At 39.6% G+C, this 26127-nt stretch overlaps 1 protein-coding gene across 3 annotated transcripts in view; it reads right to left on the reverse strand.

Moving 5' to 3' along the window:
• Positions 1-840: 840 nt before the first annotated feature.
• LOC148033395 (phosphatidylinositol-glycan biosynthesis class X-like protein) overlaps positions 841-26127 on the reverse strand; it is a 36588-nt gene continuing 11301 nt past the window's right edge. The window contains exons 2-4 of one of the 3 annotated variants that reach the window (XM_087681302.1): positions 23444-23870; positions 2303-2472; positions 841-1620 (exon numbers count right to left, since the gene is read on the reverse strand). In XM_087681302.1, the coding sequence (XP_087537428.1) occupies positions 1510-1620; positions 2303-2472; positions 23444-23870 (708 nt within the window). In that variant the 3' untranslated portion in view covers positions 841-1509. The other 2 variants (XM_087681301.1, XM_087681303.1) reach the window with 2 other exon arrangements.

The raw sequence follows: 26127 nt of genomic DNA on the forward strand, positions 1-26127 counted from the left end.
AAGCCAATACACAAACCAAAGCTTCAAACCATCGATTGTGTCCTACCCCAAAGCTTTTTGCACAATAGCCTCAAGGACCCCATCAAACTATCATGTGGCGCAAGGACTATGACCTTCCCCGCCCCCCCCCCCCCCCCCCCCTTCTTTCTCTCTCTTTGGGTGTGCATGCATACATACACACATATATACTTGTATGTATGTAAATATATGTACATGAATAAGCACACGCACACAAATATACATACACAAATACACACATATATATGTGCATACACACAAATATAGACACACACACGTGTCTATGTGCACACATGCTCATGCGTACAACTAGTTGCATTCACCCTAGTTTTGTACACAATCATCTAGTACACTCTAGCTTTGTTGAGTCTCAATACATCAAACTCACTTCAATCAACCTATATTCACTATTGAGACATGCAATCGTGCAAACTAATAGGCAAAAATCTCCATTAGGTAGGCTAAACTAAATGCTCTGAAACATATCTCAATAGAGAAAATTATAAAGGCACCTTATTATGTTTTATTGTTTGATATATATTCAAAGTAAAACATCATAATATTTTACATGGCATCTTAAAAAATACTAGAAATGTTTTTTACAACTACAATTTTGCCATGTGAATTTTACCTTTGGTTACGATCATTACTATTACTACTTTAATATGTGTGTTTGTTGTTCTCTTCTCATATTTGCCATTCACTTTTGTCTCTAGTCATTAGTTTTTTCCCTTTAGTAAGACTTTGAACCTAACCTTTGGCCTTATGATAAGAACTTGTGAGTACATTACCTTGTTTAATTTCTTGAAATTCTCCTTTCTACAATGCTTGAAAAAAGTAATGGTTTTTTGTGAATATTGATTGACTTTTCCCAACTTCTTCACTGTAGCAATACCAGCCACCCTGCAACATCCCAATCCATCCACCCACATAATATGGTGCTTCTCCTGCTCGTCGATACGGATTTGCTGTCTTGATATTTGAATTTCTTACCAGGAATGTCTTGGCCATTTCAGTTTGAAAATTTGATGTTACTGTGACAGGAAAAGAAAGGCAAGCTTGATCTTATTTGGGTTGATGACGGATCTTCGTAGATAATCTAACTCATCATAGGTCTCTAAAAGGAAAACCTTGAGGTTGAACTGGTCTAATGGTTTGAGCAAGGCAAGGTGCAAGACCGGCAAGGTACAAACTGTTATTAGTGCTCACATGCTAGTCAGTATTGATCAAATTGGTGCTAGGTTGTAAGCTTCATTAATATGACCTTAGTTTGTACATTGAAGAATGACTCCTTTTGATGGCATTAATTAGAAGACCTTGTAATTCCATTTAGGTACGCAGGAAATCAAAGATAACCCCAAGTGCCTAATCAAGCAGGCACATTCAAATCTTCCTCTGTTGTCTCCACAGTACATTTGATTGAGCGCTGTTTTTATATTTGTCACTTTTTCACGTCAAATCTGACAGCTGTTTCCAAATATTATGCAGTTTTCATCCTTTTTGGGCTGGAAGAGCAACTAGCAACCAGCAGTAAAACCACAACTCCAGCCAAGGCAGTAGTAGCCGTAGTAACTGCCACAAACTGTGCAAGAACCGGATTCCCTGCAGGCACAGCCCATTGCAATGATGTTGAGGAGTTGCTTTTCAAAAATATAACTATCCAAGGAACACGGTTCTGATTTATTCCACCCTTATCATTTTTTGTCAATGATGTATTCTCAACTGGTGCACATTGGAGCAATAAATGTGGGAATATTAAATCCACAACTGTGTGGCTCTTCATGTTGAGTGGCTGCAAAGTCCGCAAAGTTTATGTTAGAATCTAAAAGAACTCCCACTTTTCTGTTAGCCAAACAGAGTTATTCTGCAAGTATTGATATTGTTCTTGTCTTGTCCGTGTCATCTGAGTCAATAATGCTTCCCAGCAGTGTTGAAAGCTTCACATTAAACCAGATATGGATTGAAGGGCATGTTGTCTTTATGCCCAGCACAAGTAAACGAACCCTTCCAAGTTCCAACTGAAGGAAATCCAGTATGGCATACTAAATACTGTTTATCACAAGCGTAAAAGTGTGTTATGAAGAAACATACCTATACAAAGTATATATGAAATTCCAGAATCTACATAATTAGCACAAACAGGTACTTCTAAATCGAAACAAGTTACTCCTGCAAATTCCACAAGCTATCTCTCAAGAAGTTTCAATGTCATGGAGAATGCTACTCACGTTTGGATGAAAAACCAGGAGGGAAGTAGAACAGGAACAGGAAATATAACTCTTACCGGATATCGAGCATGCAATGGTAGTGTTACTTCTGCTTGTAGCATATTATGCTCCTGCATTTGTGAACTTTTTGGGCTCAAAGTTGTATGTACAACCACAACAGATTGAGAGGAATGCATGGCTGGGAGTTCTAGGTTATGGTCCCCATAGACATGCACATCTGTGTAGACTGTAGAAGCAAAGCTGTCAGCACATGTTCATCATAAACCTCAAAAAAAAAACAGCTACTAGGCACATGAAAACCTTGGCAAAGTTTCAAACATCTCTGCAATAAACACATTCCTCAAAACTTTCCAATGTAAGTTGCAGCCAACCCTCATCTTTTATCAAACAAAATCGGCAAGTGGTAGTAAAATCATACTAGTTTTGACTAACTAGGTGAGCTCTTGTTAGAAGAGCAATAACGACAGGGAATAATGAAAGAGGCAATGCACAAATTGCGAATGGGAATAGGAATCCACCATGATAATCAAAGAGTGAAACAATTGAGCACCAATTCACACTCCACAGGCTCCCTCTCTACACAAAGAACCAGCAAGTACAACACTGAACGAGGCCACACATCCTCCTCCTATAGACAGAAAGGTGGGACGAGCTATGGGAAGTAGGTTGGTCAACAAGAAAAGCCTCCCATGAATTAGGGTTTCAGCATCTTTGAACCTGTGAAATGACCACTCTCGATATCCTTTTCTTAAACATAAAAAGAGCCGATGCTTTAGTCTTGCCACACAAACAAAGAGAGAAAAAGAGACGAGTTGTATTGAAGCACACACAAAAACACAGAGAGAAAGAAAGAAAGATTTATTAACATCTACTAGAAGCCAAAATAGCCTATGCGACAAAAGTAATTACTAGTGATACATCTAAAACTCAAGGAAACTACATGTCCTAAGTAGAAAATGGAAAACGTGAAATGTATATTAAATCATACTAGTTTTGATTAACTAGGTGAGCTCTTGTTAGAAGAGCAATAACAACAGCAAACAATGAAAGAGACAATGCAGAAATTCTGAACAAATATAGGAATTCCCCAATCAAGACTCCACAAGCTTCCTCTCCCCCCACCAAAGAATCAGCAAGTACAACACTACAAATGAGGTAACACATCCTAGGATGAACTATGGGAAGTAGTTTGGCCAATACTCAAGAAAAGCGCCCCGTAAATTAGGGTTTCGGTGACTATGAATGAAACTGGCATTCAGAAGCCCAAAGGGCAATAGACCACGTTTATCAAACACTAAATTCGGCGTAACAATAAATTCATTTCAAAAATTGACACATGAGTGGAGCTAGAGTATTCCTGCACCACACATGACATCTATTGGCCCAAAACCCTGGCCCCTTTCGGCATTCTTTAGATTACTTATGTATGCTCGAAATTGGTTACAAATAGTTGCATTTAAGTAATTTCTCACAAAACTCAATTGATCCATGGGTGCACAATGACCTTGTCACCTTCAATGTTGGTCTTCAATCAATCATAGTGTGTTCAAAAATGCAAACGAACACTTTAGCCTAGCAAACCCTAAAAATTACAACTAGCATTTGAACCAATTTTGTAGAGCATTTGCCTAAACAACTATCTTGCATAGTTTCCATGCAATCCCATGCTATTCCTCTCACAAACAAAGGGATTTCTTCACAACAAACTGCTCGTAAAGTGCATTAGACTTGAGATCTTAGAGGAGAAGAGAGGAACTCAATTCGTAGTGCTATAATAACCTTTTTTTTTAATATTTGGTTCAAAAACAACGGCATATGATGTTGTATATAGAGTTATAAGGCTGCCCAATAGAATTACTATGAAAGGAGGAGAATATTGTCTTTTATTCACTCCATCCATGCTGTCAACTCATATCCCATGGCTGAAACCTGTAATTTATATAGCGAGGAAGAGAAAACTGGTTGTCTCCAAACTTGGGTTGCTCAAAGTAAAAGAGGAGCCACAAATAGCCAATATAAACTCTCCAAATGAATAGCCAGTTATCCCTTGATCAGATCTTGTTTTTTATTAAGGGCTAATTAATGATGACGTAGTCATCAATCATAAGTAAGTTGCTCACTAGATGAAACTTAAGCTCAAGGCATGCTTAATAGCTTAAGTATCCTATGTGAGCTACTTATTGGACAAAAGTTTCAATGCGAATCAATTCTAAGGTACCAACTTTTAATTTAATAAAAGTTTCAAATTGCACCTTGTTACTTTTGCCTTACTCTTGTATCACATAGCTTACACAATTGTCTATTGCATGCCCAATGTCAAATCCTTCGCTGCTATGCAATGGTCACCATGCCAAGAGCTAGAGGTATTAAAATTAAAGTTCATTTTAATTAAAAATCTTCGTGAAGTTTAATCAAATAACTAAGCTCATTTCTCATTCTCCTGATATATCCTCCTCTTGAAACATTACAAGCAACCCTGATTACACATACTTAAGATCCAACATGGCATAAAAAACGACAAATACATGTTTTCTAAAAACCAAAGCATACTACCGGTATTGCATGTTTTCTAGCAACTAAGCATATTGCCATTATTGCATATTTTCCAACAACCAAGCACCAATCCGAGTTGTGCCAATAACACGTCATCTTCATTTTAGATCGGACACCAGTTACACAGGCAACGCGCAAGTCACAAGTCATAGACTGTTGTTGATCGTAAGTATAGATCCCAGGTTAGGCATCAAACAAGTCATAGATCCGCAGGTCAGCGCAAGCCCAATAAGCAAGCAACAACATCGTGGCAACTCTCTGGTCGGCGCAGGTCGCAACCAACATCTCGATAGTCTACGTTTTTTTTCAAGCAAAATAAAAAAACACGTTTTTTTTTTCGAAGGATAAAAACACGTTTTTTTTTTTCAAAGGTTTATCCTTCGAAAATTTTGACGACCTGTCACTTGCATGTAAGCACATTTTGACAAATCTAAGAGATTGGACATGCATTTGCTCCTGAAAATTGGGGCTTCTAGTAATGTCCAAAGATTTTACTCGACTGAGTAAAATTTGTGAAATTTGCACACATTCGAGTCTCAGAAATTGGGACTTTTTATATATTTGTGAAAATTACAGTGGGACATGTAAAATTCCTTGAAATATTGACGCATTGAACCTTGCACAATTTGGGGCTTTTGCGAAATTTGTGACAAATTTGGTCTTAATATGTACTTACAATGTAATTTCTATGCAAATTGAGCATACTAGACCCCAAAAAAAAATTGGGGATTTTACAAAATTTGGGAAATTTTGGTAAAATTGGATTATGAAATCTAATCGGGAGTTATGTTTGATGCAATTTGAGAAGTTTGAGTAGAAATTTTGGGGCTTTTAACTATGTGAGTCGAATTTGTGCCCATGGATGCATTCAGAGCAAAATTTATGGGTCAAATTTGGAGCTTTCTCATGCAATTGACATATTAGCCCGTGGCACAGCTGCAATTACTTGTGATGTGATAGCACACATTCTGTGACTCTGAAAATTAATTTGCAGATCTGAAATTTCTGCAATTACTTGGTTTTTCATTGCTAGTTGGTACTTATTTTATACCTTGGTCATTTGTGTGACAATTGGGCTTACATTTGTTGACTTTTGAGTCACTTTTGAGCTGTAAATCATGGCTAGCAGCAGTGATAGCTGCAATATTTTACACATTAAGAAGCTTGAGGATGCACACAACTTTGCTATATGGCAGAACAATGCTACAATGTCTTGGTGCAAAAGAAACAAGTGAAGCCCATAAAGACAAAAGAAATAAAACCAGCAACCATGGATCAAGATGAGTAGAATGAGTTAGATGAACTTGCACGCTCTACCATAGAGCTTTCAATGTCAAATACTTTGCTCTTTAACATAGAGAAATTGAAATTTGTTTATGATGTAGCAAAGACTTGAGTTATATGCTCAGAAAAGTGCAGCAAGCAAGGTATATTGGTTGAAAAATTTAATGGACCTTTGTATGAAATAAGGCACTGCCATGTCTATACATTTTAATGAGTTTAACTCTATTTTCAGCCAATTGATTGCTTTGAAATTACACATTGATAAAGAGTTCAAGGCAACATTTTTCCTATGCACTCTGCCTGAAAGTTGGGATGCTTTTAGGACAACAATGAGTAGCTCCAATGTCATGCTGTTATATTCAAAAGTGGAGAGCTCTTTACTAATGGAAGAGCTAAACAAGCAAACTAATTCAGCAAACAAGTCTTCCAATGCACTGCATACTAGAGGCAAATCCTAGCAAAAGGGTAATTCTGGAAACAAAGCAAACAAGTAGTCTCGTGAAAAAAATATAGAGTGCCATCGTTGTGGCAAGAAAGAGCATTTCAAGCGAGATTTCTTTAAGTGGAAGAAAGAGAAGAGCAAGGGCAAAAGCACTGATAATAGCAAAGATGAGATAAAGGAAAACCAACATGCAAAGAAGAGCAGCGTGAAGATAGATGAAGTCAATGTAATCAATCACGAGAGTCACAGTGGCACTCTTTGCTTCTTCTTTTAGTGCACAGTCGCAGATTCTCATGATGGCATGCACACTTGGATTCTTGATTGGAGTGCTTCATTCCATGTGACACCATAGCGTGAGTGGTTTTCTAACTACAATGGTAGTAGACATGGTGTTGTCCACTTAGGGGACAACTATACATGTGACATTACAAGGACTGGCAATGTGCAGTTGGCATTTCAGCATGGTTCAATGTTCACCTTGCATAATGTGAGACATGTACCCCAGCTTAAGAAGAGCTTGATAAGCGCAGGGCAACTAGGTGATGAAGGCTATCACATCACTTTTGGGGATAGCAAATGGAAAATATGTAAGGGAACTAGGATTGTTGCTAAAGGCTCTAAGAGTGACACTCAGTATCCATTACATATATCTAGTATGCATGATCATGTTATCACCATAATCAAGCAGCCGAGTGTGTCTTTATAGCATAGCCAGTTGAGACACATGAGTCAAACTGGAAAGAAAGTGCTTTCTTCTTGGATTATTTCTTGGATTTGAGGCACATTCAAATGTATGTGAGATCCCAGGGTTGTCTCTAGAGAAAGAGAAATATTTTACCACATTTGTTGATGATGTCACATGGAAAGTACGGGTTTATCCGATAAGTCGTAAAGACGAGTCATTAGATAAGTTTAAAAAATTCCTAGTACTCACTGAAAATATGACCAACAAGACATTAAAGTGTCTTCGCACTGACAATGGTGGGGAATATGTGTCAAAAGCCGTTCAAGCCTTTTGTGACAGCAAAGGGATAAAGAGGAAGTTCACTGCCCTTTACAATCCACCCCAAAATGGTATTGTAGAGCATATGAATAGGACTATTCAAGAAAAGGTCTGTACCATGCTGTCTCATGCTGCATTACCTCATGGATTTTGGTCAGAGGCTATTATGACAGATGTACACTTGATAAATCCGTCACCGAACAGGCCTTTGGGGAGAAGAGTCCCTCAAGAAGTATGGTTGAGCAAGCCACCTTCGTATGTACACTTTAAGTGTTTGCTACGAGGCTTTTGTGCACATAGGCATGGAACAACGCAATAAATTGGAGCCAAAGTTCTATAAATGCATTTTCCTAGGATATGGTAATGAGGGTGAAATGGGGTATAGATTATGGGATCCCAAAAAAAGGAAAATTGCACACAGCAATGATGTTATCTTCTAGGAAGATCACATGCATAAACATACCTGAAAAGACTAAGGAAGTCAAAAGGATTGTGTTTTGAGAAGAGATACATATAAGACAACAAAGAGTGCCCACTATGTAGCAATAAATACCTATTGTAAATGACCCTATTAATGCAAGGAATAATGCTGAAATTGATCAGCAAGAAGTTGCCCGTGATATACCAGACAACAAAGAGTGCCCACTATGTAGCAATAAATACCTATTGTAAATGACCCTATTAATGCAAGGAATAATGCTGAAATTGATCAGCAAGAAGTTGCCCGTGATATACCAGAGCTTCAACAAGAAAGCGTGCCATTAGAACAACCGGAACAAGCAGGGCAGCGTGCTGAACCATTTGAACAACAAGTTGTTAATGCAGATTTGCAAGCTAAACAACCAACAAACACTGATCATTGGGTCCGTAGGTCGACCAAAAATACCAAACAGCCAAATAGGTTTGTTCCTAGTGCAAATTATGTTGTTGATTATGTCATGTTGACAAACTGTGGTGAACAGTCATGCTTCAAGGAAGTAATGGACAAAGAGAACATCAAGAAATGGCGTAAAGCTATAATGTCAAAGATGGAATCTCCAAAAAAGAATGGTACTTGGGATTTGATGCATTTTCCCAAGGGGTAGAAAGTTCTACCGTGCAAATATGGGCTAAAATAAGCAAGAACATAGGATTGATTTTGATGAGAAATTTTCTCCAAGCCCGATGAAGGTCAATTCTAATTCCTCACCACGACTTGTTGTAAAGGGGTAGGTACAAGCAAGAACATAGGATTGATTTTGATGAGATATTTTCTCCTACAGTCAAGATGACTACTTTAAGAACCACATCGGGCTTGGTTGCATGTGAGGGTATGGAACTCGTACAAATTGGATGTAAAGATTGCTTTCTTAGATGGTGATCTACACGAGGATATATATATGCAACAACCAAACGGCTTTCTGGCCAAAGGTCAAGAAAAGATAGTATATAAACTCAACAAAAGCTTATATGGGCTGAAATAAGCACCGCGTGAATGGTATCATAAGTTTGATACATTCATACAATCTCAAGGATTCAAAAGGAGTCAAGTGGATCACTGCTTGTATACCAAGAAGGCAGCAAATGACAGCCTTATTATGTTGGTTTTGTATATGAAATAGGCACCGCGTAAATGGTATTATAAGTTTAATACATTCATGCAATCTCAAGGATTCAAAAGGAGTCAAGTGGATCACTGCTTGTATACCAAGAAGGCAACGAATGATAGCCTTATTATGTTGGTTTTGTATGTGGATGACATGCTAATTGGTGATAGAGATGTTCATGGCTTTGGACACATTGAAGCAGAACCTACACAGCAATTTTGGCATGAAGGATCTTGGTGAGGCAAATCACATTCTTGGCATGCGTATACTCATGGACAAATCGAAAGGTCTTCTTTATCTGTCACAACAAGAGTATATATCAAAGATTTTACAGTGCTTCAATATGGAGGGGGGAAAGCAATTACCGTACCATTGCCTCCATATGTGAAACTCATTGCAGAGGACATCCCTACATCAAATGATGAAAAGACTGAAATGGCCAAGATTCCATATACTTTAGCTATGGGTAGCTTGATGTATGCTATGGTTGCTACACGTCCTGACATAGCATTTGCAATAGGAGTAGATAGTATGTGTATGGCACATCCTAGTAGAAAGCATTGGGAAGCAGTGAAAGGTATCGTGAGATATCTTAAGGGCACAAAGGATTTGTACATTTGCTTTGGAAAGTAGAAGGTATCCGTTGTTGGCTTTACAAGTGCAGACTATGCCAGTCCTACTAACTATCGCAAGTCTACTTCATGGTATATGTCACAAGGACGTGAAATTTTAATATGCCTTAATCTAGCCGATAACATTTGATTAAGATATTAACCAAATGTGCAAGGTTGTTTAGCACATGTGATGCACATGGCAGTTATTTCATGGTAATAGGCCAAGGACCCCGAGGATGCAATGAGTGCCAAAGGAAAAAGTTGTAATAAGTTATGCCTGATAGATACTAGATAGTACTCGGTGTCAGATTTTGCCCTAGACCAATTTATTAGCACTAATGTCAGTGGTGACATTAGAGACTAGGCAGTCTAAGGGTCAATAGCTACTCAAGGATACTTGGAAGACAAATTGACCTAGCTAATTTAATTATCGACTGGTGAAATTAATTTTTTTAGCACTAATAATTATCAAATTAATTTTCAGAATTAATATTCTGAAAATTAATTTAATAAGCTGAAAATTCTGAAAAATGGGATTAGAAGGCTGCCACTTAGCAAAACATGCCCATACAAGTGAAAAAAACGTTTTTAGAGGCTAGTAGAAGTCTATTTCAACCATTGTGAGAGAGAAGGAAGCTATTAGAGAGCAAGGAGAAGTTGTTGATGTGATTTGCAACCATCAGGGATCAATCCTACAGCATGTGACAGCAGTTTGGAGCCCTCCAGGAGGTGAGCAGCCCAAGGTCCTTTCGGTACAGATGATAGCATACAGAATGGGATAACAATCTGTCTAGTGGTCCTAAGCTGTAGGTGACAACTTTCATGGCTATTTAGTAAGGCAACATAAGTTTTTTAGTGTTTCTTGCGATAAAACTTTGAAATTTCTCTCTCTACAGCATTCTCTCTCATCCCCCGACCATCTCTTAAGTTGTCTCAATGTTTTTGAACAGTTTAAGGGATCCGAGAAAGAGATTTCGATCAATCTCTACTGTAAACCCTAATTTACAACAAAAATCAGGTTTTTGACAACCACTTCAAGATGTGTGCTCAAAATTGAAAGCCTAGGACAAATTCTAGCAGCTAAAATTGAAGGATTTCAAGGAGATTCAAGAGGCCATCCAACCAAAATCAGATTTGGGGCTGAATTTGTCTTTCAAGGAGTAGAGTGAAGGCCAATCCCCAAGCAAACCAAGGGGCGAATTGGCTTGGAGGTTTGCTGGTCAATTTTGATAGCAAAAGGCACTTGGATTAGCAGAGGAGATCAAAGGATCTCAGTCGTACTCCTTCCATTTGCAATATAAGATGAAGAAATACTGCAAGAGACACCAATTTTGGGGCCAACAAGGTGTTCAATGTCCAAGATTAAAGTGGTAAAGTATGCGTTTTCAGTTTATGTGAATTTTCTCCTTGTTGTAATTAGCGCTAAATCAAGTTATTTACCACCCTATTCGAGGAGGAAGGTTGGTTTCAATATGTATTCACCTTCACAGGGAGAGCGGTTTCTTGGATTTCCAAGCTACAAAAGTATATTGCATTGTTTACTACAAAGACAGAGTATGTGACTGCCACTAAGGCATGTAAGGAGGCTTTATGGCTTTCGTGTCTGGTGGGAGAGCTTGGCATTACTGAGAACCCAATCCTCCATTGTGATAGTCAGAGTGCTATAATGCTAGCACAGAACCCCATCTTTCATGCAAAGACAAACCATATACAGGTGAAGTATCACATAGCTTGTACAATTGTCCACTACATGCCCAATGTCAAATCCTTCGCTGCTTGTGCAATGGTCACCATGCCAAGAGCTAGGGATATGAGAATATAAGTTCGTTTTAATTAAAAATCTTTGTGATGTTTAATTAAATCATTAAGTTTATTTCTCACTTTGGTGACAATGAACTTGTGAAACAATCCTCTACTTAAACATAACAAAAGCAGATGGCTTTAGTCTTGCTATACACATAGAGAGGCAAAAAGAGAGGAGAGTTATATTGAGTTGAAATAAAGTCCAATGGCCAAAGGCCAAGGGGAAACCCTGTTGGAACTAGCTATGGAGGAGAGAGAAACAAGAGACAATAGATAGTAACAATAAGATCAAAAGACAATGCATTCACTACAATGAAACAATTGAATAAAAGTAGAACTAATGTCTAAGGTTGATCTAACCACCGTTCCACAAACTAACTAGAGTTAATTTAACTAACTCTAGGGCCTAGTATCACCACATTAAAGTCCCAAGACACAAGGTGTCCACATCACACTTTTACACTTAAAAGGAGGTGCTATCCAAGAAGTCCAAGGCTCGATTCATCTTCATTTGGTCATTTCACTCGAGCAAGGTAGATGCAATTCATTTGGTCATTATCATTCTAGTTGGTTTGGAGAGCTCCCGTTGCCAAGAAGGAGAGGTTTGTAACCAGTTTAATCTGTTGCGGTATTGTTGGCTGCTTGTATTTCAAGCAAAGGGGCTTGCTTGCAAATAAGCAAAGGGCGGGCTTGTGTCATAAGCAAAGGAGCAGCTTAGTTAACAAGCTGGGGGCAGCTTCCGTCATCAAAGATGGAGATAGAGAAGAGAAGATGAAAACAAGAGAGAGTAGTTAAGGCTGGTTTGAAGCTCCATAGCCAATCATTGCTGCCTCAAGACATTGTGGATCAGATCGAGCATCTGGAACACCATGACAATATCTCATGACAAAGGTGGCTGCTTACAACTTGACACTTCTTATCATCTCTTATTCTAAATCTTCTTTTCTAAGGTAAAGAACTAACCCCTAAACCCCCTTTCACAACTCACTACTTCAAAACTGGTTTCCTTTAAGTCCATGTTCACATTGCCCTCTTCAAACCAATTTCTACAAAAGAGGTTTCACATGTTGAGAAACCCTTCACCAGTAGTTTACATTTTTGTGTTTCTGTGTTTTTCGTTTAGGGTTTGCAAACCCAAAAACGGGCACCACCCTAGACTAACTGTGCCTATTTATAGGGCACTCTCTCATTCATTTCTCACATGGCCAATCCTTCAATCCATCACTCCCACTCTTCATCAATCTTCTGACACTCTCTCTCTTCCATCATCTCTCCCTCTCCTCTCCTACCACCATCTCCACACTCTCCTGGCACCAGCCTTCATCTCCAGTTGGCTGCGTTTATGGTGGCAGTGTGCTCCTCTTCAACTGGTGTCCATCCTCCATTGTTGGCGACAACATCTTCTGTGCTCCTACACCTTGCATTTGGAGTCCACACTCTCTTGGCGTCAACATCCACCCTATCTGGCGTCATCCTCCACCCTTTTGGTGGCTCCACCTTCTTGTGTTTGGCTGCCAGGGAGGTTCCTCACCATCTGGCATCTCTCTCCAACAGGCGTCACCTTCATCAGAGGCAGTTGCACCTTGCGTTTGGTTCCTGGCTGCTTCCCACCTTTTTGATATCACTCCACAGCTGGCGTTTCACTCCTAGAGGCTGTCTTCATCTATGTTTTCAGCATCTAGCTCATCCTTACCACCTGGCATCACTCCCAACAACTCGCGTCACCTCATCAGGCTTGCGTTTGCAAACGGAGGCTTCATCGACTGTCTCTTTGTTCGTAGGTACCACTCTTCATCCTTGTGTTTGTAGATTCAAAGGCTCCTCACCCTTCGATGGCAATCTCCCTGCCCTAGGCAATAGCTCCTCATCCTGCATTTGCAGACTTAGAGGCTTCTTCGGCAGTCTTCCTACACTCTAGGGCTCCCTTTGTGCTACGGCACCCTTGTATCAAATCTACTTCATCAGCATGATTCATCTTTCATCATCTTCTGTATTTCTTTTCTCTCTCAGTGTTTGCCGTACACACTGTGTTTTCCCTCGCAAACCCTACTGTCTCTCTGGTCACTTAGTCATTTTGACATGGTATCAGAGCCAGAGGTACTCAAAGAGCCACAAAGATCCTCCTCATCAGAGAAGATGAAGACCGATGGCGGGTTCGACATCAACATTTGATTTCTCTATCATTTCCGCTGCACATTGGGAGATATCCTTTTTCTCCCTCCCACCCTCCCTTCTCCAATTTGCCACCCCGGTACCATGGCGTCTCCACCCACAGACTGCCCTTCTACTGGATGCTACTACTACGGCACAAACAGTCATTCCACCAAAGACTGTCGACATCGACCTTTGCTCCCCACCCCTCCGGAGTATATGCATCTTCCACCAAGCACTCCTTGTGCCACCTCTCCTTTCTGGGCCACAGAGATCGTTCTACATCGGCTATCAAAGTATTATGCTCAAGGCAATAAGCCGCAACCAACCCGCACTAAGTCCTTTCAAGCACACAAAGGCTCTAAGACCCTACGAGGTGATAAGCCCTCCTAGAGACCGCCCCACTACGCAGAGGTTTTCCCCACCCACTTCCGGGTACAGTGGCTTCCACGGCCCACATCTCCTCCACAATCCACTCTGCTGAGAGCCTGCAATTGTTCCCCACCCTCTTCCACTCAAGTTCAAGAGGCCACTTCTGGGTACTTTCCAGCTTCTTCTTCCAAGCCCCAAATACCTTCTTTGGCACAACCAGTGGCACTTCCTTCGTCATCAGATGCTTCACAATCCGTGAGCCATGAGTGGTTGGATTCCCTTTCTCTCTCTTAGACTGGGATTCAAAGGAGGATTTTCTTACTTCACCCTCAGAGGGGGCTTCCAGTTCTTCTCTTCCGCTTCAAAGGGAGTTCCTAGTTCTATTCCTTCCGATTCTGAGAGGGCCCTATGTGCCATGAAGTTCTTCACAAACCACCACCTTTCACTTTCAAGGAGTAGCTCTTCTTTGAGCAATTATTTCCTCTACTCATACCCAAGATCTAGAGGACCTACTTTTAGGGCGCTTGGGCAAGTGAACAATTTCCCCACGAGGGACACTGTCCAAGTGACACCTGCTGCATGAGCATTCTTCAGCATAAAGCATTGTATCTCCCCCTCACTCTTCTCTTGTTCCCCTTTAAGGGCTTGAGAAGGGGTATTGAGAAACCCTTCACCCGCAATTTGCATTTTTGTGTTTCTGTATTTTGCATTTAGGGTTTGCAGCCCCCAAAAAGGGACACCACCCTAGACCAACTGTGCCTATTTATAGGCCACTCTCTCATTCATACCTCACGGCTGATCCTTCAATTGTCACTCCCACTCTCTCTTCGTCAGTCTTCTGACACTCTCTCTCTTCCATCATCTCTCTCCTCTCCCACCACCATCTCCACACTCCTAGCACCAGCCTTCATCTCCAGTTGGTTGAGTTTATGGTGGCAGTGTGCTCCTCTTCAACTTGCGTCCATCCTCCATTGTTGGCAACAGCATCTTCTATGCTCCTATACCTTGCATTTGGAGTCCACACTCTCTTGGCGTCAGCATCCGCCCTATCTGGCATCATCCTCCACCCTTTTGGTGGCTCTACCTTCTTGCATTTGGTTGCCAAGGAGGTTCCTCACCATCTGGCGTCTCTCTCCAACAGGCATCACCTTCATCAGAGACAGTTGCACCTTGCGTTTGGTTCCTGGCTACTTCCCACCCTTCTGACGTCACTCCACAACTGGCGTTTCACTCCCCCAGAGACGATCTTCATCTGCGTTTTCAGCATTTGCCTCATCCTCACCACCTGGTGTCACTCCCAGAAACTAGCGTCTCCTCATGAAGCTTGCGTTTGCAAACGGAGGCTTCATTGGTTATCTCCCTACTCGTAGGTACCACTCTTCATCCCTGCGTTTGCAGATTCAGAGGCTCCTCACCCTTTGACGGCAGTCTCCAATCCCTAGGTGATAGCTCCTCATCCTGTGTTTACAGACTCAGAGGCTTCTTTGGCAGTCTTCCTATACTCTAGGGCTTCCTTTGTGCTACGGTACCCTTGTATCAGATTTACTTCATCAGCATGATTCATCTTTCATCATCTTCTATGTTTCTTTTCTCTCTCAGTATTTGCCGTACACATTGTTTTCCCTCGCAAAGTGTCTCTCTTGTTACTTAGTCATTTTGACATCACACTACTACATTTTTTAAAACAGCTCAGCACAAGTACTATTTACACTAACTATGCAAATTATTTGTCAAAAGGCTATTCACACTCGTGAAAGGCTAAATCGGATAGAGTAAAAGCATAAAGGGTATTATATGCAAGTTTCCTTATTAATCAAACTCTCTTGTAATCTTCAAAAATACCCTCCTTTCTATTTGTAAATTGGAGTTAGACATTGTCGTGTGAGTCATCGATAAGATCTCTCCGCTCTAAAAATGTCGAAAACAAAAACAGTGGCAAATTTTAATGATAACGGTTTGCATACATGGAAAATGAAAACCATATATCATCTCATGGGCAAGGACTTACGGAGGTTATGTCACCAGATGGTGATACTTTTTGCAGTTGCTTTTCCTATTTACTTATATAAGTATTTTATTTTTCTTTTCTTTAGTTGCTGTTGCTTTTTGCCCCCGGAGTTCTCTTGGATTAAGCCGGGATCTTTGCATGGCCAAAAGAGACAACCATTGGGACAAATTGGACTAATGGTTTGTCTGAGCCTCGGGACCAGTTCCATATTGAATGGGCACTGAAGAATAGAATGCCAGTGGTTTGGGATTGTATGCTTAGCCACTAGAGATGGTGCAGGACAATAAGCCTAGCCAAGACAAAAGATGCACATATGAGAACGCTCGCAGAATAAAAGTCACCGTAGCTAAGCCACATTACACATTTTTTTTGTGATTGCAATTATAAAAGTTGCTCAGAACAACTTGAGGAATGCAGGGGTCACCATCCCTAAAATTTAGGGAGTTACTATTTTTGGACCCCAAAATCTGTTCACATCATTATCTTCGTTTTTGCACAATGATTAAATCTCCGGTCTATGACGAGATCAAATTTTGCACTGATCATGGAGAATTTTAGACCGGCACGTTTAAATAGAAAAATTGTTACATGTATGATATATGTCATAATTTGGGCACAAATTTCCAAAAGAGAGAGAGAGCCTTTTTTTTTTTAAACGTAATAGACAGGAGGGACAGATCTGAGGGTGAAGTTTTCAGGGGCTGAGGGCAGATTGCTGCAAGTACATCAGCTATGGAGAGTACTTCTTCGTCTCTAACTCATGTATGGAGATATAGCTTGCTCCCTCTGGTCAACTCTCTCTCTATTCTCAAAGGAAATGCTCTGCATGATGGGCTGATTCCATTGAATGTACAGTTCTGTGTTTTCTTTGCACTTCTGCTGAGGCAAGAGCCTCACTGTCCAGGTTCAAGAGCAATTGATTGCTTCTCCAATGCAGGAACTAAAGAAAGTGATGACCACGCCACACAGGACCAGTGTTTTCAGCTCTGATTTAATGTTGTTTGTGGGACTGTTTTACTGTTGGAATGATGTCAGGGTCAAAGGGTTTGTAGTCCAACTCGTATGGAACATATCTGGAATGGAATAAGGCTGAGAACAGGTCAAGAAACATGTGAAAAACAGTAAATACACTGTTCTGCAAACTGCAATTCTACAATTGAATTATTGAGTTATGCTTACAGAAACTGTTTTCCTTACTTGGGATGTTGTTCTGGATATGATGTACTGTCCTTATGCAGCTGAAATTTACTCAAAAAGGGATGTTGTTCTGGATATGCTGTACTGTCCTTATGCAGCTAAGATTTACTCAGAAAAGATGAAAGCCAACTGTTCATAGATTTTGTATTTTGGAACATTTCATTTTTGTAACTTTCCATCTTTTAATTAGTAAAGAAAAACCGAGAGGGGCGTCGGTCTTCGGGGCCAATCTAGTGTTGAGTGAGGGAGTGAGGTCTCTATTTGTGTATATGTGAAAAGACCAGGTATTAAATTGAAGGGACTACTGCTTTATGTGAGTCATAGACCAGTTCCACGTTATTTGAAGAAGCGGAAAATCCTAATGACCCACAATGGAGGAGAAAAAATAATAAAGCATTAGGAATTATTACATGTAGCCTTTCAAGCAATATACTCCATATTTTGGGCATAAAAAAGGGAAAAGAAGCATGGAAAAAACTCGATAAAATCTTTGGTTCACAAAGTAAGCTAGCACTAAGAGAAGGTATTAAAATGTATGGTACTATAGGCTGTACTACAAGCACATGTAAAATGTTATATCCCATAAGCAAAGAGACAGAAATGTGTCCAAGCTAGAAAGCTATAAAACAATGTATTTGCAACCATCAAATCAATCAAGTCTCTTTCATGCCACTATGGTTTCATTCTTGTTCTTCTTCCTTTCCCCATAATCCATTCTCTTCTTGTTCAACCATGTTTTGCAACAAAATCTCCTCTCATAAGTATCCAATAAGAAGGCAAAAGCTGTAATAAGTTATGCTTTATAAGTACTAGGTGGTACCTGGTATCAGATTTAGACCTAGACCAATTTATTGGCCACTAATGTCAATGGTGACATTAGAGACTAGTATTAATGTCAATCTAAGGGTCAATAACTGCTCAGGGATACTCAAAAGATCGTTACCCCCTCTTGTATGATATCACCTACACTAGAAGAACCTTGGGTTGTTGTCACCTACTCTTGGAGGGTTCCAAACTGTTATTATATACTGTAGCACTGATCCCTGGTGGCTGCAAATCACATTAGCAATCTCTTCTTACTCTCTAACAACCTCCTCCTCTCTCACAATGGCTACAATAGACTTCCACCAGCCCCTAAATACGTTTTTCCCACTTGCATCGATATCCAAGCAATGGAACCATGAAGCCAACCTTCCTTCTCAAATAGGGTGAAACTAACCTAATTTAACACTAATTACAGCAAGTAAACAATTCATATAAACTGAAATGCATACTTTATCACTTTAATATTGGACAATGAGAGCCTATTGGCCCAAAATTGCCACCCCTTGTGGTATTTTTTTAACTTTATTGCAAATGGATGAAGTACAACTGAGATCCTCTGATCTTTCCCACTAATCCAAAGCCTTGTGTTGTCAAAACTGACTAGCAAGCCTCTAAACCAATTTGCCCCTTCGTTTGCCCGAGAATTAATCTTCATCCTGCTTCTTAAAAGACAAATTCAGCCCAAATCTAATATTGACTCGCTAGCCTCTTAAATCTTCCTAAAATTCCTCAATTTCAACTGCTGGAATTCAAGTTCTAGGCCCTCAATTTTGAGCACACATCTCGAGGTGGCCATCTAACCCTAAATTTTGTTGTAAATTAGGGTTTACAACAAAGATTGACGGAAATCTCTTTCTTTGATGGCTCAAACTGCTGGAAAATGCTAAAACAACTTAAGAGATGACTGGGGAATGAGAAAGAATGCTATAGAAGAGAGAAATTTTAGAGTTTCATCGCGAGAAATGTTAAGAAACTACTGCTGCCGGACTCAAACAGCCATGGAAGTTGTCACCTACAGGTTAGAATCACCAAAAAGACTATTGCCCCCTCCTATATACTGTCACCTACACCAGAAGGACCTTGGGCTGATGTCACCTACTTCTGGAGGGCTCCACAAACTACTATCACATACTATAGGATTGATCTCTGGTGGCTACAAATCATATCAGCAGTCTCTCCTTGCTCTCTAATAGCCCCCTCCTCTCTCATAATGACTAGAATAAACTTCCCCCAACTCTTAAAAACGTTTTTTCACTTGCATGGGCAAGTTTTGCCAAGTGGCAACCTTCTAATCCCATTTTTCAGCATTATCCAACTTATTAAATTAATTTTCCAAATAATGCAAGTGAAAAAAACGTTTTTAGAGGCTAGTAGAAATCTATTTCAACCATTGTGAGAATTAAAAAGGGTATTAGAAAGCAAGGAGAGACTGCTGATGTGATTTGCGACCACCAAGGATTAATCCTACAACATGTGCCAGCAGTTTAGAGTCTTCCAAGAGTAGATGGCAGCAGCCCAAGGTCCTTCTGGTGCAAGTGATAGCATACAAGAAAGGGCAGCAATCTTTCAGGTGGTCCCAAACTATAGGTGATAACTTCTATGGCTGTTTGAGTAGGGCAACAACAGTTTTTCAGCATTTCTCACGATGAAACCCTAAAATTTCTTTCTCTATAGCATTCTCTCTCTTCTTCCAACCATCTCTCGAGCTACCTCAGTATTTTTCAGCAATTTGAGCCACCAAATGAAAAGATTGAGATCCTATGATCTCCTGTGTTAATCCAAGCGCATCTTGCTATCAAAACTGACCGACAAGCCTCCAAACCAATTTGCCCCTTCGTTTGCTCAAGGAGTAGTCTGCATCTTGCTCCTTGAAAGACAAATTTAGTCCAAATTTGATCTTGATTAGTTGGCCTCTTAAATCTCCCTGAAATTCCTTAATTTCAACTGTCGGAATCCAAGTTCTAGGCTCTCAATTTTGAGCACACATCCTGAGATAGTTATCAAACCCTAATTTCTGCTGTAAATTAGGGTTTACAGTAGAGATTGACTGAAACGTGCATAAACAATTATTTTCATGATTTCATTCCACTAACGCACTGCGTCGTTGCTAAGGCATCACCAAAATAATTTGTGCTACTGCCTTTCTTGGACTTAAACTAAACGAATCCTATATGTCAAGTAAGCATAAAATCAGCATTTCAATGAATTCTTAACTCCCTACACCCCTTTTCCCCTACCATTTAAGGTTTTGCTTGCATTGATAGGTGTAAATAGTATTTTTTAATTTGTTTTTCGTGTATGGAAAGTGATAAATACACACTTTTTTATAGTTTTTCCTTATGTAAAATCTATTTTTCTTGATTTTTGCTTTATTTATTATTGATTTTTCTAATTTTCAAACATGTTAATCTTGCATGAATCAAGAACTAGCATTATACTCTATATGACCCTATACGAGCACTATAAGAACCATAAAAACACACAAAACCCTCAATTTTCTCAAAATCTAGCAATTTCTGTTTATTGTACTCCATCCATTTGTAATAAAAGTTTTAAAAATATTACAAGAGAGCCTAGTTTTAGAGCCAACAAACTATCCTTTGCCAAAGATTAAAGTCGTAAAGTATGTATTTCAATTTATGTAAATTTTTCACTTCCTATAATTAGTGTTAAATCAAGTTAGTACCACCCTATCTAAGAAAGAAGACTGATTTCATCTATATATATGTATATAAAACTTTCATACTTTTTTTCATCTCAAATGAAACCCGCTTCTAACATTTTATGAAACTCATATGGAACCTATGAAACTCCTTTCATACCTCATGCTTCCGAAACCCTTCGCAACTATAGAGAGAGTATAAATAGATTCCTCATCTAAGTCATCAAAGCCTTGGAACTGGTGATATTCCATGTCTCTAGACTTGCAAACACATTAAATTTGTTGTTTAGAGGAGCCTGAATGGGAAGTATAATCAGCTACACCTACAAGAAAATAGTAATAGATGTCCCACATTTGTCGAAAGCACCTATAAAGCGCCAAAAACCTAAGTTTATTGCAGCAAACAATACACTGAAAATTGTGTTTTCAACAATACGGTAGTCTTCGCTAAAGGAAACCTCCATGTCCTCATTTAGGCAATGATACCATGTGAGAGTGCGCAATGGAAGAGGAATATGAACATGGAGAGCAAAAGGAAAAGAGAAAAGACTATAAGAATGAAAGAGAAATCTACATTGAATGTAGAAAAATGTTGAATACAATGATGAACTGATCAGTCTCTACACACAGCCCAAAGCGTCAGTGAGAGCACCAGATTAGACTGATGATAAAGGCAGTACCAGAGACGAAGGAGAACACTGAAGTCAAACTGTGCACCTGCAAAAGAAAGAGCAAAATGATTTGCCCCAACTAGCCCATTTGCTATAAATAGCAAAAAATGCCATAGTAGCCAAAAACGTTAAAAGCATTTAGAAATGAAACGTTTGAAACGTATTTCGTAAGTTTCTATCACGAGGGGGTAAAATAAGAAACACGGGTTTTTTTTTATAGGGATTTTTTATACTTTTAACTAGGACAAGAGGTTCTAAAGCTCTATGGAACTCTCTCTTAAACAAAAAAATGGCAATTGAGCTTGAGTGATAATATATCCATGTCCATTATTGACTTGTCACTTATGTCAAAGTTAGTCTTTGGACAAGCTATACTATAATTTATAACTCAAAACATTATGATTCATATGTATCACAAATAAAAAATTGAAATAAACATGTAAATAGTCTATGCACAATATCAACTAAGTCTAGTTGCAACATCATAATTCTCACTTCAAAACAAATTAACAAAATGTCAAAATCCAAAATGAATCATAACATGTCATAAACTCATAAATGAGACTAATGTCATATAATAATCAACTCTCAAGAGAAGAATAGATACTAGATTGACAGAGTTCAATAACTAAACAAAATCCCAAAAAAGCTAGTCTCTCATCCAAAATTTTGAGCCCTCACGATTCATTATGGTTAAGCAATAGGTGCACATGTTGTTTGACTATGATGCATGCATGCATTTCCAATGGTCACTATAGTGCAATTGGGAGACAATTGTTCTGGCTTAGGCATTAATGAAATGTGCACATGTAAAGTGCACTTCTGATGTGAAAATCAATTAAGTCACAATGATGGGCTAAGTACCCTGAGATATTAAAGGGTATCAAAGTCCAAAGGTATCATAAGTTATATTGGTCAGGTACTATGTGGTTGTCTGGTGCCAGTTTTGACCTAGGATATTTAATTGCCCAACAAGTATCTAACTAATGCTAGTTCAAGGGTCAATTAATACACATGACCACTTGGGAGGTCAAAATGGCCTAGCCAATTTAATTGTGGATAGGCACCTTAAATTTTCTAGGCAGGAATAAATGCTAATACTAATTTTTAAAATTATTAACTTTAAAATTAATTAAATGGCTTAAAAATCTAATTAGATGGTTGCTGCTTAGTAAACCTTCCCATGCAAATTGGGGGCGAATTCCAACATTTTGGAGGTTGGGAGAGGAGATGAGAGCTACTACAATTTTCCGCCCATTGGAGACTGTCAAAGAGTTGCTGCCAACTGATCAAGGGACCATTAGAGGCAAGTGACAACCCCTATAGGCTTTCTACAAGTAGGCGATAGCAATTTTGGTGCCTAGAGGGGCAAGCTACGACATGTGGAGCCCCTTTTGATGGTGGACTTCAATCATTCAACCATTTCAAATAGGGTATCAACAAAATTTGAGCACTTTCTCACGATAGAAATCATAGAGCAGAGCAGCAAAAATTTGCACACTTTCTCACAATAGAAATCGGAGATTTCTCTCTCCTTTGCTCTTTCTCATTTCCCAACCATTTCCCAAAGTTTCTCGGCAAAACTCAATTGTGACAACCATTGGAGGTGCTGAATTCAAGAGTTTGCTGCTATACAAAGTCCAATTTTGCAAGCCCAACAATAGTCAAGTAAAATCGTATCAAGCATCACTTTATCTAACACTAATTTATACCATCCCACAACAAGATAAGACTGTACCTTCCATGCATGTTTGCCAAACAAACAACTCAAAATGCGGTTTAGTTTTTATTTCTGGCTTTGAGATCCTCTTCTATGCGCCAATATCCTTTCTTGTCTTTGAATGGTCGTGTTATCTACCTAACTTGTCACATTTATTTTCTGTAGATGGTATCATTAAAGGTAAAATCCTTACTACATTGTTAACTTGTGACAAGATGCAGTGGCACCTTAATTCATTCTGCAATAGAACCAACTCATTACAAAACTATGAGAAGCTAAAAGGTTCAATGGATCAGATGCACATACCTTGACGTGCAACAAGGCCTTGCAATTGAAATACATCAACGAAAACACTGGACGAAAGCTTCTCCAATGTCATCAAATCACATGCTATCATATCTTGTGAACGGATTGTTAATTTGGTGCTTAATTCACGATGTGCACCGCTGCCCAAAAGTTTCCGTTCCAGTTCCAAAACCTCCAGCCCTTTGTGACTGCGAATTTCCAGTGGGACTAAAGAAATGCACTGCGAACAAACAGTGGACTCTGATGTGAGCTGCAGCATTGTACCATCAGGTAGCTTGAGAGTAATAAGCCCAAAATCAACAGTGGTATTGTCAGAAAGAGTCCCTTCCTTATTTGACTTGCACAAATCTTCATTGCTTGAAACGTTGCAAGTTGACAAGACAAAATCTTCCCTATTTTTACTATTGAAATACCTATTTTCATCGGCCTGCAAATAGATATACAAATTAGTATATTTGTCAAAAATGATAAAGAACAACTGTTGCAACATCTTTATTTACAGCCAAATTACAGCCATCAAACATTTATAACATCTAAGATATCCATAAAATACCTGAAAACAGAACTGTAATGGCGGCAGTGACCTAAAAGCCTATACAGACACTAGACTGGTTGCAATTGTTTATCAATTGTATAAATCAAAGTAAGATCACAAGAGCACATAAGTGTCAAGCATGCCATTGCAGAATGCTTTCAGCATCTGCATGTCTAATAATCTTCAATCCATTAGTCCAAATTAACAAGGGTAGAAATATAGGCTAAACAGCAAGATTCCCCAATAAATATGGAACATCCATTGATGATGGTGAAACAATGCCCCAAAAGTGCCCGTGCATTGTGTACAACTCAATAGTACAAGCATTGTACAAAGGCGATCTATCCAGAGACACATCCACATGGAAACCTCCAGAAAACAGTCCACATTGAAACCAGGGTCCAGAGAGCAAGCCATAGGTTGCACAATCACAAAGGAGAAAATCAGGTCGGTGCAACAGTAGGGGGTCAGGATAGTGAAACAGCCAGCAAACTTTGCAAGACAGTAACCCTTTTTTCCCTCTTGAGGACCATTTATCCACAAGAACTATTTCTGGCTGTCCAAAATTCCTGAGCACTATACACAATTCACCATCATCAAAGTGGCTGTTCGTTGAGGGGTCTCACTGTTTGTATCCTATATCTGTACCCTCCGTTGATTTGGGGTTGAGAATCAAAAGGCAAAAGACATGCAAATGCTGAAAGGATTGTGTAATGTCATGCTTGAGCTTTTTGTTCATGTAACCTTACTTTCATTGATACAACCATCAAGGAATCATACATCAGTCACCTGCCACTCAACTGATCATGTGAGCCTTCTATGCTATTATGTCTCTATGTTATTTCAATGCTCATTATGTTTATGGACTACATGGACAATTCAAATGCATAATGGCTCTTGCGACACTCGCAAGTATGAAGAAGACTATGGAGGCACCACTAGGGTTTGCACTGAGGAAACACAAAGTGTATGACCACGACAAAAGCACATCGTGACAAACACAGACACAGAAAGCAAAACTCAAACCCTAAATGCAAAACTCAAAACTCAAACACAAACAAAAGAAGGGATAGAAAGAAAACAACTCTCAAGTGAATGAATGTTGTAAATGAATGTAATAGTATACAATGTGCCCAAGGGCAAAGCAATGTGTTGGAGAGTGACGTCCACCAAAGATGGATTCCAAGTCTACAACCACCAGTCGGAGTGTAGAATGAAGAGGATGCAGCAAATGCAAGTGTCAAAAGGGCCTAGAGCACCAAACGCAAGCAGAATAGGTGTAGAAGAGGGCTGGCAGCTGTCGCCTAATGTGAAGGAAGCTTTCGCCTGTTGTGGAGGAGCTATCGTTTGATGTGAAGACACCAAACACAAGCTGAAGTTACAATCCCCAAGGTTAGACTGCTCCAAACACAAGCAGAGGAGGGTTAGAAAACTATCGCCAATGCTGATGGAGGAGTGCTAGATGCAAAGGAAGGTGTGGCAACAGTCGCTAACGCCGGAGAGCCACGTGTGTGTGGACTGATGGCTGAAATCTGCACTCAAGGGTGAGAAACCTGCACAGACAGTATTCACGCTGAATGAGAGCAGCATCAGGATGGACCCTTCCAAATTAGGGTTTCATTGAACTCTCTCGAAGCGCTCCCCATTTTGGGTTTTCATGAAATTAAGCTTGTTTTGGGACTATTTAAGTAGCTAATCAACATAGAAAGCTCAACACCCCCTCGCAGGCCTAAAATAGGGTGAGCAAGGAAGGCCAACCCATTTTGCATAAGGCATCTCATCCCAAAGCAGCCAAGGCATTGGACAAAGGGTGCACAATGGCTGCCCAGTGGCCTACCAAACCTACAGAGGTGATGGGTATCTTACCAAGGGAGATCAAGTAGTCACCCCAAAGAGGACAAGGCATCGGACAAAGGGTGCTCCTCAGCTGCCCAATGGCCTACCAAGCCCTACAAAGGCAAATGGAACTACAATGACTTTGATTTTTTTATTTTTTATTTATTTTTTAAGGGAGAGATGGTTTGCGATCAATTAACAAAAAGATAGGAGAATGAGAAGGAATGGCTAGGTCCAACCCATCACAAAATAGACAAGCTACCCATCCACTCGAGGATGTCAATGACAAGGGAATCGTGATGAAGTAATGGGG

Source organism: Lygodium microphyllum, chromosome 7, assembly GCF_053477565.2.
Source record: "Lygodium microphyllum isolate KBCC chromosome 7, Lygodium_microphyllum_v1.1.10, whole genome shotgun sequence".
NCBI classification, from domain to species: domain Eukaryota; kingdom Viridiplantae; phylum Streptophyta; class Polypodiopsida; order Schizaeales; family Lygodiaceae; genus Lygodium; species Lygodium microphyllum.